This window comes from Oreochromis aureus, linkage group 7, assembly GCF_013358895.1.
Source record: "Oreochromis aureus strain Israel breed Guangdong linkage group 7, ZZ_aureus, whole genome shotgun sequence".
Taxonomy (NCBI): Eukaryota; Metazoa; Chordata; class Actinopteri; order Cichliformes; family Cichlidae; genus Oreochromis; species Oreochromis aureus.
The window spans coordinates 8,418,179-8,433,288 of NC_052948.1; the positions used below are offsets into that span (position 1 = coordinate 8,418,179).

General features: G+C 39.5%; 1 protein-coding gene across 1 annotated transcript; it reads left to right on the top strand.

Moving 5' to 3' along the window:
- The first annotated feature begins 3,266 nt into the window (after nucleotides 1-3,266).
- Nucleotides 3,267-12,592, top strand: LOC116318328 (ubiquitin-conjugating enzyme E2 H-like). The gene is made up of 7 exons (XM_031737311.2): nucleotides 3,267-3,574; nucleotides 7,222-7,298; nucleotides 7,406-7,480; nucleotides 7,574-7,613; nucleotides 7,826-7,878; nucleotides 9,713-9,841; nucleotides 10,074-12,592. Exons 1-7 carry the CDS (start codon nucleotides 3,522-3,524, stop codon nucleotides 10,196-10,198), a joined length of 552 nt encoding a protein of 183 aa, XP_031593171.1. The 5' UTR covers nucleotides 3,267-3,521; the 3' UTR covers nucleotides 10,199-12,592.
- The last annotated feature ends 2,518 nt before the right edge of the window (nucleotides 12,593-15,110 follow it).

The window sequence follows — 15,110 nt, forward strand, 5'->3', positions numbered from 1 at the left end:
CTTGATAAAATGGCTTACTTCTCATGATATACAACAGACTTCAATGATCTGTAGTTCTGTATGTAGATGCTAAGAAATATAAAAATATAGTAAAAATGAAAGTGTAGTCTAACTTAGTTAAACGAAAGATTTATCAGCACATCAGAAAACATGACGTCTGCATGTCTTTATCAGACTCTTGCATCGTTGCAGAAGAATTTTCGCCACACTCTTCTTTACAGCTTCTTTCATTCATGCACAGCTCCCTGAAGATCCTGCCAAAGCTTTTCAATCATGTTGAGTACTGGACTTTGACTGGGTTGTTGCGCCACCTTGATTCTTTTCTTTTTCAGTCATTCTGTTGCAGATTTGCTGCTGTGCTTGGAATCCTCACATTTGTCTCAAGAACACTGTGGTATCCAGAGGAGTTCGTGGTCAGCTCAACGACAGCAAGCTCATGTTTTCTAGCTGGAAAACAAGCCTAAATAAAGTTTTGTTAAACAAATAATGTGTCATATCCTCCTAAGTAGAGAGGGATAAAAGTATCTTTCAGTTTAACCTTTAGTAGGTAGGGTAGCTGAAATAAGTCAAAACATATGGACCAAAACCAAAAGTCCACTACAGAGGAAATAAATTAATAGATTGTAGGAGGATGTGCTGTTGTTCAGTTGAGGTTGTATTTAAATAACCTTAGAATCTGGTATGAAGCGGATTACTTTTTAAAAAATATATAAAACCTTAGCAACCTTTCTCACATCACTATATTAAAGCACAGCTGGCATGACACATTTGTGGTGAGGTGTTACCAGTAACAAAAACTATGAGTTAATACAAAACCAGTATGAATCAGTGATCAACCTGATATTCAAAGGCATCTATGGATAGATTTATGAGTGCAGATGTCGCTGTGCAAATACATCTCGCTGGTGCATAAAGACAAGTTTTATCTCTTTTATGTCTGTGCTAGATGTCTGCACCTTTTTAAACCTCACCTTTGACCATGGAAGGATGAATCTGTGGTAACAAATTTCCCACGTGTGGGACTAATAAAGGTTATCTTATCTTATCTTACAGAGAGTGTGCCGGCCTTCACACAAAATGTCGTACATGCCAATCTTTAAAACAAGAAATTATGGACAAGCTGATCTTTGTTTAGTACTCCTTGAAAAATTTCGTGTGCAATGAATGCTGATGAGAGTGCAACAGAATAAAGCCAGATTCTGAAACAAAAATATATGGTGCTGCCATATTTTGTTAGGTGAAATATGGCAAAAGTAGTTGTGGGTGCTTATGAGTCTAGTAAGAGACTGAATAAATCTAAAGATGGGCTGAATTTGCAGACAGTCAACTGTGCAAGTTCAGTCCAAAGGCAGACAGTTTAATGCAAGAAAAAGTAATGGCCCCCTAAACCGAATAACTGTTTGTGCCATCCTTGGCAGAAAGGAGTGTTTGTGATAACTGCCAATGGGTCTTTCACATGACCGTGGAAGAATTTTGTCCCAATCTTCTTTGCCTAATTGTTTTAATTTGGGTACATTACGTTTTTCAGCATAAGCATCCTGTTTAAGGTCATGCTAAGGCATCTCAATCAGACTTAAAACCAGATTTTGCTGAGACTACCCAAAACGTTTTTTTGTTTTTGTTTTTGTTTTTTTTTAGCCATTCAGAGGCGCAGTTGGTGGTGTGTTTCTGGTGCTTGTCCTGCTACATAACCCAAGTGCCCTTGACCTTCAGTGCATAAACTTTTCTGGTGGAGAGCAGAAATCATGGCTGTGTTACATTTACACCACATATAACCGGACTTAAACCTTCCAAAAAGTTCAACTTTTGTCATAGTCTGCAGATTATTTTCCCAAAAGTCTTGGGGATATTTTCAGGATGTGTGATGAGCCTTTGTGTTCTTTTTTGGTCAGCAGTGGTTTTTGCCTAAGTGCTCTCCCATGCATGCCCAGTCTCTTTCTTATTGTTGAATCATGAACATTTATCTTAACCAACCTTAGATGTTGTTGTGGGTTATTTTTTGATCTCTTGGATGAGTCGTCGATGGCTCCTGGAGTAATTTTGGTATGCCAATCACTCCATATGTGGATAATGACTCTTTCTGTGGTTCACTGTAGTCCAAAGCCTTAGAAATGTCTTTGTAACTCTTTCCAGACTCATAGATGTCAATTTGTTTTTCAGCTTTTTTCTTTAGATCATGTGAAGTCAGAAAGTGAAGTCAGCTTTGCCGAATAAAAGTGTTTAATCACACTTATACCATGATTGAACAGAGGGTGAGTTATTTTTTTTCAGAGGCCAGGTAGGTTTAATCACTTTTTTCCCCTTAATAAATAAAATCATCCTTTGAAAAACTACATTTTGTATTTATGGGGGTTATCTGTGTCTGATGTTAGATTTTGTTTAATGAAATAAAACATTGCAGTATAACAAATGTGCAGAAAAACTAAGAAATCTAGAATGGAAAAAATAATTTTTCATAACTTTTAGGACAACCGTCAAGCCTACAACAAGTCTACCTGTTGCCCTACTTCACTAAGATTACACTGGAAACCCTGGATAGATTTTAGAGAAGAGAATGCTGGAAAAGGGGAAAAACCTGAGGAAAGGAATAACAATACTAACACAAGCATGGCTCTGAGGAAGACTTTGAGATTTTTACTGATGCATTACAAATAGGATTTGGCTTCTTTCACTGTGATTTGTAAGTCTTTTTTGTTATTAATAAATCTTTAGTGTTTCGTGTTCTTCGGTCTCTTTTGTAGTTTGTGTATTTGCCTTGTCGTTAGAAGTCTGCAATCCATTTAACTACATGTCAATAAAGGAATACTGATTTCAAAGCAAATATAAAATCCACCAGGACGGCTGTGTTGGATTGCATCAGTCATTAGCTGACTTCTTACTAACTGTTTTAATACCTGCTGGATGTCATAGCAATGTGTGTGCAATAAGCACCTTAAATTAACCAATAACTACTCCTTTAAATGATTCATTCAGCACTTAAAGAAACCAAACAACTTCGGCCTAATGTGCTTATTTCAGCCCCTCAAGAATGAGATTTTAACATAGATCTACACGCGATAGAACAGCACGCACTTTCTTTTTGAGTTTTATGCGAGCAGATTCGTTAAAATGACTCAGAAGTTAATGTCTCTCCTTAAACCTTATCTCCTCCTGATCTCCTGTCTTTGCAGAAATGCTCCACCGCAGTAAGTTAAAGTGGTTGAGAGGCGCTGACAGTATGGCCCTGTCCTTCGGCTGTATTTCTATAGCTCAGCCCCTCCTCTGCTCGCTCTGGTCGCTGGAGGTTGATGTCACTGGCAGAGAGTCTTCAGGACAGGACACAAGCTGGTCAGGCAAGGAGCTGCTGATAGAGGGAGAGAAGGAAAAAAGTGGGTGATGTTGCAGCTGGGATCTCGTTTATGGACATTGTGGAAAGGCTGCTGATAGAGACCGGGGAGCTTCTCTTGGTATTTTCAAGCTGAGAGGTTGAGGTAGCTGAGTAGCCGCAGTATTTTTAGCTCACTTCTGAAAGGAATACAAAAATGTCGTCTCCAAGTCCGGGAAAGAGGCGAATGGATACCGACGTGGTGAAACTGTATCCTTTACAGTATATAAACACAAGCTGGTGTTTTTTTTCTTTTATCTTTATGATCAGCTGTTAGCTTTGTGGTAGTGCTTAATTATATAATTTGCTCTCGATGGGTGCTCTGAGAGTGTGTGTGTGTGTATATATATGTGAGGTGGCTGGCAGCTGTGTGAGATTGAGAGATTCTGAAAAAAAAAAGTATGAAGACTTTAACGTTAACAGACAGCTCTGTGTCTCCACCGAGTCTGGACGTTAGCTCGGCTAGAAGAATGGCGAACAGGACGCTTATTTAACGTTTTCTGAGTGAACTCCACCGCCTGTTGTGAAGCGTTAGCTCGCTGCTACGTTAGCATTATCGTCCTGTTTGTATCGATAGAGAATTAGCAGCGGAAACTGTCGCAATACAACGCTGGCTGCTCACTCTTGTGTTAGCTTTGAACACTGTTAGCGTTAGCCTGGTAGCGTCTATAGTTAGCCCACTGGCTTCTAAAATGTGATTCCTACAGGACTGACAGCACACTGGGAAGTCCTGGCGAAGGGTTTTGTACATTTTGGAAACAAATATGTAGAAGGACACGTTCATTTATTCGTGATTTGGTAGCGTTGACGCCGAGGAAGCTAGCTGTGTAGCATGCTATCACCAAAGAAAGAACAATTAAGGTCGATGTGGAGACGATCTTTGAAAAATCTAGAGCCGACAATTAACGGCCTTTCGCTCTTTAACATCAGAGAACATAAAACAATAGTTTAATAATTTTTGCTTATTTATTTATTATTATTTTTTATTTGTTGTCCAAATGAAAACAATCCTTCTAACTGAAGACGAACAAATCACAAATGGTACACACAGTAGTCACGGATGGCGTGTTTGGCACAGATTCTCCAGCAGGATGTGAAGCAAAAACAGTTTAATTTCAGTCTGAATGGGAAAAAAAAGGAACAAAAACCAAAGTGGTCGTGATCTTTGTTTTTACATAATTATCCCCCCCCGCAGTTTTCACTTATCGACTTCTACCTGCGTTTCTTATATTCGTATAAATGCTTGTGTCGTTTAGTAATTGTTTGCAGTGACCTGCTGAAGTTTTTGCTTGAAAGCTTTTTCTGACAGCGTGAGGCTCAATTGTTTTGTTTTTGTCCTGCAGCTACATGCTGCGCTCTCATTGGCCACCTTGTTACCATCCGGAACATGGTAGAGGGCGGGGCTTCTTTCACACAGCTGATCGAGGAACAACAAGCATGCTCTGTGTGTTGGGGGGGGATGTGGGGGCTGGGAGCAGGGACAGGGCTGCACTCACTCACACTCATCTATCACCTCCAGAGACACACACCTCGGGAAGCACATGACTCAGTGTTGAACAGCGTTCATTAAACCCCCCCCCCCAAAAAACATCTACTTTTCCATTTAAAGAAATGAGAAGAGTTCCTGTTTCTTTTTTTTGTTATTGTAAAATAAGTGATTATTTTTTTACTTAAAAATGAAAAATCACCATAGGCATCAGGATATTGATGTTTTAACTTCATTATAACCTCATTACATTTTTAGATCTTAATTGTATAATAGAAATAACAGTCAAAATAGTTAGCAAGAATGAATATAATCATCCCTCGCTGGCCTGCGGGACGCAGTTTAAAAAGATTATGCTTTAAAAATGTTTCTATCTAAGTAAATAACAATAAGGCTTTTATGAGTATAGGAATTATAAGGTCGCTATAAAGTTCAAATTTTACGAGGTTTTTTTATGGGTCAGCAATGCCCTTTGAGGGATGACTGTGCATGTAAGCTCAACTGATCCACAGATAGTTAAGGCAATAAGTCTTTGTTACCTTATTTAGCAGAAGTGTGTATTACATGTGGTTTTTGTCTAATGGATAAACAAAACCATTTTATATGCTTCATTTTTTTCCTTGTGGTCCTTATGGAAAGTTTTCAACGTACATATTTTAGAGGATCTAATAAGTTCGTATTAATGTCAATGCCTTGATTAATTTTAATTAAGTTAACACTCCCTTTCGTTCCTTGAAGCTTTGCCGCATTCATACTATCATTATTTTAACATTTTCTTGATAACAGTGAAGTTTTTGACCTTGTCTTATTCAGGTGGCAGTACAGTACAAGCGCAGCCTTAGCAGGAGCCACATATAAGGTGTACAGTGGGTTTAATGTTTCATAACACCAATGTAGCCTGGTATTAGGAAGTAAGAATGAGGTATTTTGTATGTGGATTGCAGCCTGGTAAATTTTAACCACAGACCCTGGATTGTGCCAAAGAGTCACATCTATAAAAAGAGGTGGGGGGGGGGTGTTTACAAATTGATATTCTTGTATTTTATTAGCTGAGTGAAATGAGAAATTCAATACTGGATAATAGGAGTCACTGAGGAAAAACATGTTGGGACCCATCAGGTGTTGCTGCTGTGGATCTCGTTTCACCAGTTCCCAAACAGAGAACGCCGAAGCAGTAGCGTGTAACAGTAGATGCCTTTCATAGTTTCACGCTGTGTCTTTAAATTGAGTATGTAAGACTGAATCACTGTGACAGATTATATCACTCGAAATATACTTCCACATGTGCTGTAGGTGAGGTGATTCTGTATGGCTGGTGTTGGGTGTAATTGTGCCAGTGAAGATGGGAGAGATGTGCTTGGTGTGATGAAGAAAACAATTAAAAGAATAAATAAATCCTTCATATCTTTGTATCAAAAGGAGCTGATAAGGTGCTCTGCAAGCTTCTGTCCAAATATAGGAATTAACTTGTGTAATAAGTCTTGGTGAGGTTTCTATGGATAACCCTGTAGGGGGTAAAAAAGCACAAGAGAGTTGCTCAGCTTTGCTGCACAAGCATACATCTATAACAGGTTTTATTTATAGGAGCTGTTCCCTCGGATCACATTTAGAGCTTCCCTGTCTTCTTGGTCAGTGGTTTGCAAACCTTTTTTTTTCTTTTTCTAAACCACCTTCTGCTCTGCTGGATGTTTAGTCTCTTTGCCTCCTGGCTATTATGCATTCAGGCCGTGTAGCTCTATTTGTGCTTGAGGAATTTAACTAAATTAGCATGTGAACGTCGCCTCGTTCAGATCGTTGGAATGGCGAGGACAGGAGGATTTACGATGAGGTGATGAAACAGGGCGCAACAGTTACTTTTGTGGTTTCTTCCCTTCTGTTTTTCCGTCATTGTGTCACACTCACACAGTCGCTGAGATTAAACGCACTCCACCTTTCTGCACCGCTGTCAAGACAGCTGACTCAGTCTCTCGCTGTCACCACATGCTGTGATTATTAACTAAGCGGAGCGCGTCACAGGCTCGTGTTTGTGCCTTTCTCTGCGCTGAAAGGATGTGTGCAGTAGAAAACTTTCTGCCCTTGCTAGTATCTTTCCATCCCATCTCACCGTGAGCCTGTTTTCACTTTAGAAGCAGGCTGTTTGTTTGACGGAGGCCGCTGCATTATTGATCTCATTATTACGGCTGATGCTATTGAACCCACGCGTGACCTCTGCCCAGACAAATCCACAGGGAAAGAGGCAGACACAGCAGCCCAGCTGGAAAAATAAACAGAAAACAACCATATTTGATCATGTGTGACTTTTCCAGCTTGTTCGCTGTTGTTTTTTGTTTGTTTGTTTTTGTTTGTAGCGTTTTCCTTAACCCGGCGTCAGCATCGAGAGCAAGCACGAGGTCACCATCCTTAGTGGACTCAATGAGTTTGTGGTCAAGTTTCACGGACCACCTGGAAGTAAGACCCTTGAATTTTCCACAGTGTTAACCAGCTTTTTGTCAGCTCACTTATGTTAAACATATATTAAAAGGTTCATGTAGATAATTGATATGTTTTTATTTTAGCACCGTATGAAGGAGGCGTGTGGAAGGTCCGGGTGGACCTGCCTGATAAATACCCCTTCAAATCGCCTTCAATAGGTATAAAACATTTGAACTCACCTTGCACTGTAAAAAACAGTATACAACTTAAAAATGTGGGGAAAAAAAATCTGCATTTTTTTTTTCTTTCAGGATTCATGAACAAAATCTTTCATCCCAACATCGATGAAGCGTAAGTAGGACAGATTCAAACATCATTGATCATTTATCCGGTGAATATGGGGAAGATTAAATGCACAGCCTGACGGTTCTGTGATAGGAAATTGTTTCACACACACACACACACAGACACACACACACACACACCCCTACAGAAAGTCATTGGTGCTATCTAATGATTTGTGTGTAGTTTATTCACAGTGTTGTCTTTTTTTTTTTTTTTAGGTCAGGAACTGTGTGTTTAGATGTCATTAACCAGACGTGGACAGCTCTCTATGGTAGGTACACGCATACTCTGACTGGTGCTAATAAAAACAATGACCGAGCGGCCTGTGCTGCACCTCTGCAGCGCGGTTTCAGGCAGAGCGTCTCGGTTTAATCGGCTTACACTTCAGTGATAACTGCTGCTGGTATTGAGGTCATGCATTGAGCACCAATAGATGGGTCAGGTCTCGAGACTAAGAGGTCTTTACACACACTCGGCTGGAGTGGAGTTGTTTTTTATGTGAGAGTGTAAATAAACTCAAAGTTTAGGTCCACTGTTTCATTCATGGACACAAGGCACATTTCTGTTTTTCAGCCTGCTCGTGATCCACAGCTGTGTTTGTTTTCTAGAAGTACTGTATGTGTGAAAACACCTCTATACGCGTTTGAGTGTTTTGCGTGGGTGCTGTGACACCGGTGTGATGACAACTCCACATAGATAATAATCTTAAGCTGTAACTGACTCAACATCTACACAAATGGAAGGTTACAGTCAGTAACCCCCAGTTGAGGCATTATCATCGTAGCATTACAGTGACGTCTTTGTGCCACCTTAATACTGATTATACTGGCTTTCAGCATGTATATTTAATGGATGTTCTCACTGAGAACAGTGCTTGCTTAATTATGTATCTGAGTGTAGTTTTAGCCTGACGGACTGAAAGAGGCTATCATGATGACATAATAAGATATTAAATTAGCCAAAAACTGGTGTTAAATCTTCACTCTGTCCTAAAGCTTCCTTGGCTGCTCTGAAAATACTTCCTGATGATGATAGAATCGTAATATAGGGTGCTCTGACCTTTTGACCTTTTTCTTTAAATTGCACAAGCTGGTGACAGTAGCTCCTTGGAGTAAAAAGCCTGAAGTTCTCCACCTGTAGCAGGTTCTGGTTGGAGAACTCAAAGCACTTCTACAGAGCAGAACAGAGTCTGCTGTCACTGCCTGCAGTTGGTAGTTTGTCCGATCAAGTGGAAACAGAGAAAGAGCTGGTTTGCATTGAGTGCTGTAACAACAACAACCTGACCAGCCTGCCTGCAGGGAAACGTTACACGGGAAGCTTCAGAACTACCTGGTTAACAGCAACTGGACTTTCAAAATAAGAGCCAGGGTATTGTCCAGTAGTGGCCGTTTTGGATAAATGAAAAAATAAATTGCAAAATATTCTAGGTAAAGACTTTTTTGTAGGAAACACTGTAATTTAATATCCATATAACTTATATGTGGTTGGCTTAGTAGATTAGTAAATGAGGAAAACGCCTCACCCTGTGCAGTGCTGTATGTACAGTGAGCTGAACGCTCCTATAAAGGTCATTAAAGGCTGAGCAGTTCCTTCTTTGTCATCCACTCACACTTTGAAGTGAAGGTTGCTTAGAGAGGAAACAAAACAGCTCTGTGAAGTGAACTTTTCTTTGCAAGGGAGACCCCCAGTGGGCGTTTTTATAGGTGCACACATAATGGACGGACTGCTTCAAATAAAGTCTGATTTAGATTTCTTCTGTGAATCTTTGGAGCATGTAGAGCCTAACCTATGTAAGTAGCTGATGTAATTATCAGCATTTAAGACTTTACATGTGCTAATTACCTTGTAGTCATTTCCTCTTGTTTTATACTAGTCCAAAGCATTTTTTTATTTGTTATTTTTTGCTCCTGGGAATCAGCGGTCTTGAACAGGCCAATCAGAATATTTGTGCTGCACTGATGTGACGTGTAGTTACATTTCCAGGGAGGTTAAACACAGAAGCATAAACGAGCACTAGTGAGGAGTGCTCGTGCATGTTGTTGGTGTTTCTCTGCAGCTTTGTTGTTTTCTGGACTGACTGTAATTTTTCTCCCCACATCCACCAGACCTCACCAACATCTTTGAGTCGTTTCTCCCTCAGCTGCTCGCCTACCCCAACCCCATCGATCCTCTGAATGGGGATGCAGCCGCCATGTACCTGCACCGGCCAGAGGATTATAAACACAAAATCAAAGGTAGTGTGCGCACACATGATTGAAAACACAAATGTAATTATTTCATACAACGCTGTAACATCAAACTATGATTTTTATACCCAAAATGTCAGATTTGTTCGTCAACCTGCACCAGATTTTCCAAGATTTTGTATTTTAAATCATATTTTATCAGTGCTTAGCCTGAAAATGTGCACGGGTTTGTGCTATGTTTGTCATCAGCAAGTCTGTTCGACTTGTGCGTCTCTTTCAGAGTACATCCAGAAGTACGCCACAGAGGAGGCGCTAAAAGAGCAGGAGGAAGGAGGAGGCGACTCATCTTCCGAGAGCTCCATGTCAGACTTTTCGGAGGACGAGGCTCAGGATATGGAGTTGTAGTGAAGGTGGAGCAGCCTTCACCTCACAGCAGACTGTCATTTCCTAAGAGAGCAGAAACTCAGTACTATATTCATATTTAAACAAGACAATTTTTTTACAGCAACACAAGGATTTTTATTGCTACACGAGGATTTGCAGTATGATATTGCAGAATATTCACTCTTACTTAGGAATTCATTGCCACCTGCCCTTCCTTCCTCCTTCATCTTCCTCCTCCTCCTCTTCTTCTTCTCCTCCTCCTTCGTCCCAAGGCCCAGTTTAGATCAGGTTGATTTTGTTGATCTTTTGTGGCTCGAGCTGACATTTTCACATTGCTCTGACCGCCAAAACTGAGCTGTGAGGCCGGCAGAGGAGGAGAGCCATCAGCACAAAACTAGACTGTGTACCACAGGCCTCACCTCGCCACCTTTCGTTCTAACACGCTCAAGTTTTTTTTTTTTTTTTTTTTCTTTTCATGAGGCATTTTTTCCTCGCTGACAGAAGACTGCCAGGAGGACATCCATGATTCAGTCTCTGCTTCTAAGGAGAGAGGAATCCTGTTTTTTCTTCCTTTTTTTTTTTCTTAAGTTATCTTTGCCCCATCTTCATCTTTTTGACACTGCCACGATGAGGAGTTGCCATTAAAAGCATCACTTTGAAGGAGCAGAAGGCCACAGCGTGCGGTCATGTGTACAGACCCGTGCCCTCTGTGCAACCTGCAGACACGTCACACACTTAACAAGCAAGCGGCACATCAACCATGAGCCACACAAAACACCACAGCATGTGCGTGTGTCTAGGTGTGTGTGTGCGTGTGTGTGCATGCATGAATGTAATCCATTGATAATCTGTGTTGTTTTGGTGCCCCGGCTCCCCCTCCGATGCTCAGCAGAAACCAGAAGAGGAGATTCAATAATCCCGACACCTCTTTTGTTCAGCACCCATCTCCTTCTCCTCTTCCTCTCCGTTTTAGGAAAGCGTTTGTCATTCTCTGAGTATCTTTGTATATTGTGGCATGACACAGTTAAAGTTTGTGTAGGGCTTTGTGGAGCTGTATCGCTATAGACACGAAGGGGACGCCTCTGTGAGTCAGCCCGCGCTCGACACGGGTTATCCGGGTTTTCTCGGTGAATCGTCGGACTTCTTAACTTTGCCTATTGCTTGTGTTGAACTATAATAGGTGTTTGACTTGCGTAGGGATAGTTAGTTTTTCGCGGGTGGTGAATCCTATCATAATGTATGGTTTAATACTTACACACTAGTTTAAAAAGACTTCTTGTCCTGATGAAGACAGGGAGAATTGCACGTCTTTGGAGGTGTGTTGCAGCCCTGCTCCTCTGCACCCCCCCCCCTTTTTTTTCTCCTCTTACGTAAACATCTCAATCAAAAGCGATTTCTGCTGCCAGACAGAAGCGCTCTGTTTCCCATTTACTTTTTCATGCTGTTGGTGGCCTGTTTTCCGAAAAATGGTGGGACCAAAATCTAATGAATCTTACAGGCTGTAGTGTCATTGCGCCCCCCCCCCCCAAAAAAAGGGGAAACTGGGTTATGGATAAAGAGTGAAGCTGAGTAGATAAAAGTTCCTCAAGTGGTGAATCTCAGATTGGTTTAAACTTCAATTTGGACACAACACTCCTCATAATCTCCATCTTCTTCTTCTTGCGAGGACACTTTCAGTGTTTTTCCTGCTTTATGAAAAGCTTTATGTGCCTGCTAGCATTAGTGTGGAGGAGGTGTTACCAGAGCTGTGATGGCACCCTGATCTGTAGTCTGACACTTGTTTGTAACCTGTGCTCGTTGCATTACAGATCAGTCTGCTGTTTTGTTTTTCCCGGTGAAAGAAACCCAAATTAGAATCGTATCACCATCAAAAGGAGCCATTTCTCTTTGTTTGAATCAAAAATTCAATGAATCCCCCCTTGTTGGAAAAAAGAAAAAAAAAAGAAAGAAAGAAAAAAGATCAGTTTCTCTTTCGCGGTGTCTTGCAAGAGGGTGATACCTTAATTAAGGTGGTAAAAACTGCATGTCAGACTTCTTCTTGATATGGTGATTTTAAAACAAAAAGGTAAGAATTGCTCTAATTAGGCTGGATAACCAAATATATGAGGGTGTCGGTCTTAAGATGACGTGATGTCACAGTCGGTTTTCATTTGCAACAGAAAACAAACCACTTGTTGTTTGTCAGCCTGGATTCCTCGTTGTGTTATGTATTTTACTGGAACACATATATTTGATGCCTAAATTTGTTTGAATGTGTATTTTTTTTTTTGTTTGTTTTTAAAAAGAATTTTTTTTTAGTTTCCTATGCCCTGTTTCCAGGATACAGTTCAAGATATCCCCAAATTTTAAAAGGCAAAAAATGAATATATGTGCTTCCCTTGTAACTTGAAGAAAGAAATAAACAAAAAAATTATATACAGTGTGATTTTTATTTTTTTTATTTTTTTTTTAATCCTTCTGTGGATGGTAGTTTTATTTTGATTTCTTGAGCATTTGGGGAGCGATCATGGAAGTGAGTGTGTTATGTCATCTTAACCTCAAAAAGTTCAATATTTCTGTGTTGACAAATGTTTGCTTTTATGAGCATTTAAAAACAAACAAAACATGAGCCTCGAAGTATAAAACTCAGTGCAACAAATGGGAGTACAGTTGTGACCGCTGTGTGTGGAAAAACTTGCTGAGACTACATCCAGATTGTTAAAGGATCAGAGAAGATCAAGTCAACAGCTGACGAAACAGTGTTTCAAAAGTGGAAACAAGTGCCAGAATTTGTGCGTTTGTTCCTGTGGCACTAAAGATTTTTGAAATGATCCAACTTGGCAAACACTTAAAGTTTAGGAAAAACTATTTTACTGCAGCATCTCTGAGTTAAAAAAAATAATTTGTTTCTGACTATATTAAAGTGAAACTAGTAGTAACTGGACTGGGGCTGACACTACCAGTCAAACGTTTGGACACACCTTCTCATTTAATGGTTTTTCTTTATTTTCATGACTATTTACATTGTAGATTCTCACCAAAGGCATCAAAACTATGAATGAACACATATGGGATTATGTAGTAAACAAAAAAAATGTTAAATAACTCAAAACCTGTTTTATATTTTAGATTCTTCCAAATAACCAGCCTTTGCTTTGAATATGGCTTTACGCACTCTTGGAACTCACTTGATGAGCTTCATGAGGGAGTCACCTGAAATGGTTTTTCTTGGCTCCTCCTTCCCACACTGTAAAATAACTCTTATGCTTATGCTTGTCTGTTTAATTAACTTAGATTTATTAGTTAATTCAAATTCTTTTACAGTTTTTAATTTTGAGAATCAGTTTCAGGTTAATTAGAACAATCTCTTGATTAAACTCTTATCTTAGTTTAGTTGATTAAAGTCTGTTAATTACCCAAACGTCCAGTGTGAACTTGTAAATCAGTTTTATTTGATCTACAAAGGTCACTGGACCTAGATTTTTTTGTGTATGAACTTAAGATCTTTAAGCCTTCAACATCAATTTCAGCAAACCCGTTAGGTTTATCTCAAATCTTACATTTAAATTTGTGCATTCGTTTAAATCGATTTTTAGTTATTTATACTTTATAAAAAATGAATAAATAAAACAGATTCAAGTTTATCTGATTATTTTATGCATCAAGTTTTTTACAAGGACACAACAATTATTTCATTTATTGCTCCATCTTACTCATGTGAGAAACAGATATCAGAAAAATCATTAACGTTGCTTGTTGGGTTCATAATCCATCACAATTTATTTACTCATTAGGTAATCGCTTTGTGCGAGTTTAATTAAATTCTGACCAATACTCTGGGAGGAGTAGTGATTCTTGTGAACTGTGGACAGCTGGACAACAGAACCTTCACCATGGCATGAGCTAAAAACTGCTGCATTAAAGTTCACAGCATAAACACTGTACTGCAGATCAGTGTGTGAATATAAACCATAAAACACCTGAAACTCTGGTATGTGACTTCATTTAAAACCTCAATAAATTCCAGAGAACCAACTGCTTTGACAATGAGTGCTTGTGTGCTTCTGAAACATTGCTTTCAGTGTGCTCATATGCAAAACACAAAACCCTATGAACTTGCATGAGATGAGCACTTGCACTTGAGCACTTGAGTCCACCATTATACTGTTTTTCACAGAAGTAAGTTTCTTAAACCATAAACAAATGAGTAAAGGCATTTACTGTGGAAAGGCAAACAGTAAAATTGGAATTTAATAATTACAACAATCAATGTTGATAAGAATCTTCTGAATGACTTCAAATGTGTACGTAAGCTCCTCTGGATAGTCTATGTTGAGGGCAAAAATAAGACCCATCAGCATGGCAATGGCACACAGGACATCATTCAGATCAGACAGGATTACTGCATCCTCAAGGACAACCAACACATCAATGATGTCTTCTTTTTTTACCATCACAGTGCCAAATTCCATCCCCTTGATTCAGTATGTCTTCATTGTCTGTGGGCTGTAGAAGATTTCGAGGACAGAAAAACTAAGCCTTTAGCACTTACCATCATTGTGCTTAAATGGTTGCATCTTTAGGTGAGCTTAAAGGATAAAAAGTCTGTGGTTTCATCCAACATTAAAGTGTAACCCTTTAACAAAAAGACTTTCTCCATGTTAATTCAAATTATTCTGGTTGATTTAAAATGTCACTTGCCATTATTTTATTTTTATTACCCCTCAGCTGTAAAAGGCTGACTAACATAAATAGCTGGTTTTAGTTTCTAAACGTACTGACCAAAAGTCAATAAGTGGGCCAAAGCAGCAGATCAAATGAGGGTAGTGTTCCAGGAAAATGATGTTAAGCCCAATTTTCATGCCCATTGCCCCCAACAGTTTCACATACAAGTATTTGAAATTGAAATTTTCCGTGGACAGTTAGTTTTGTCAGAAACTTTAGAGGGGAACCA

Coding starts and splice junctions, on each gene's coding strand:
- LOC116318328 (XM_031737311.2), top strand. CDS start 3,522: ATGTCGTCTCCAAGTCCGGGAAAGAGGCGAATGGATACCGACGTGGTG. Junction 7,299..7,405: donor GTTTCACGGACCACCTGGAA/GTAAGACCCTTG, acceptor TTTTTATTTTAG/CACCGTATGAAGGAGGCGTG. Junction 7,879..9,712: donor GACGTGGACAGCTCTCTATG/GTAGGTACACGC, acceptor CACATCCACCAG/ACCTCACCAACATCTTTGAG.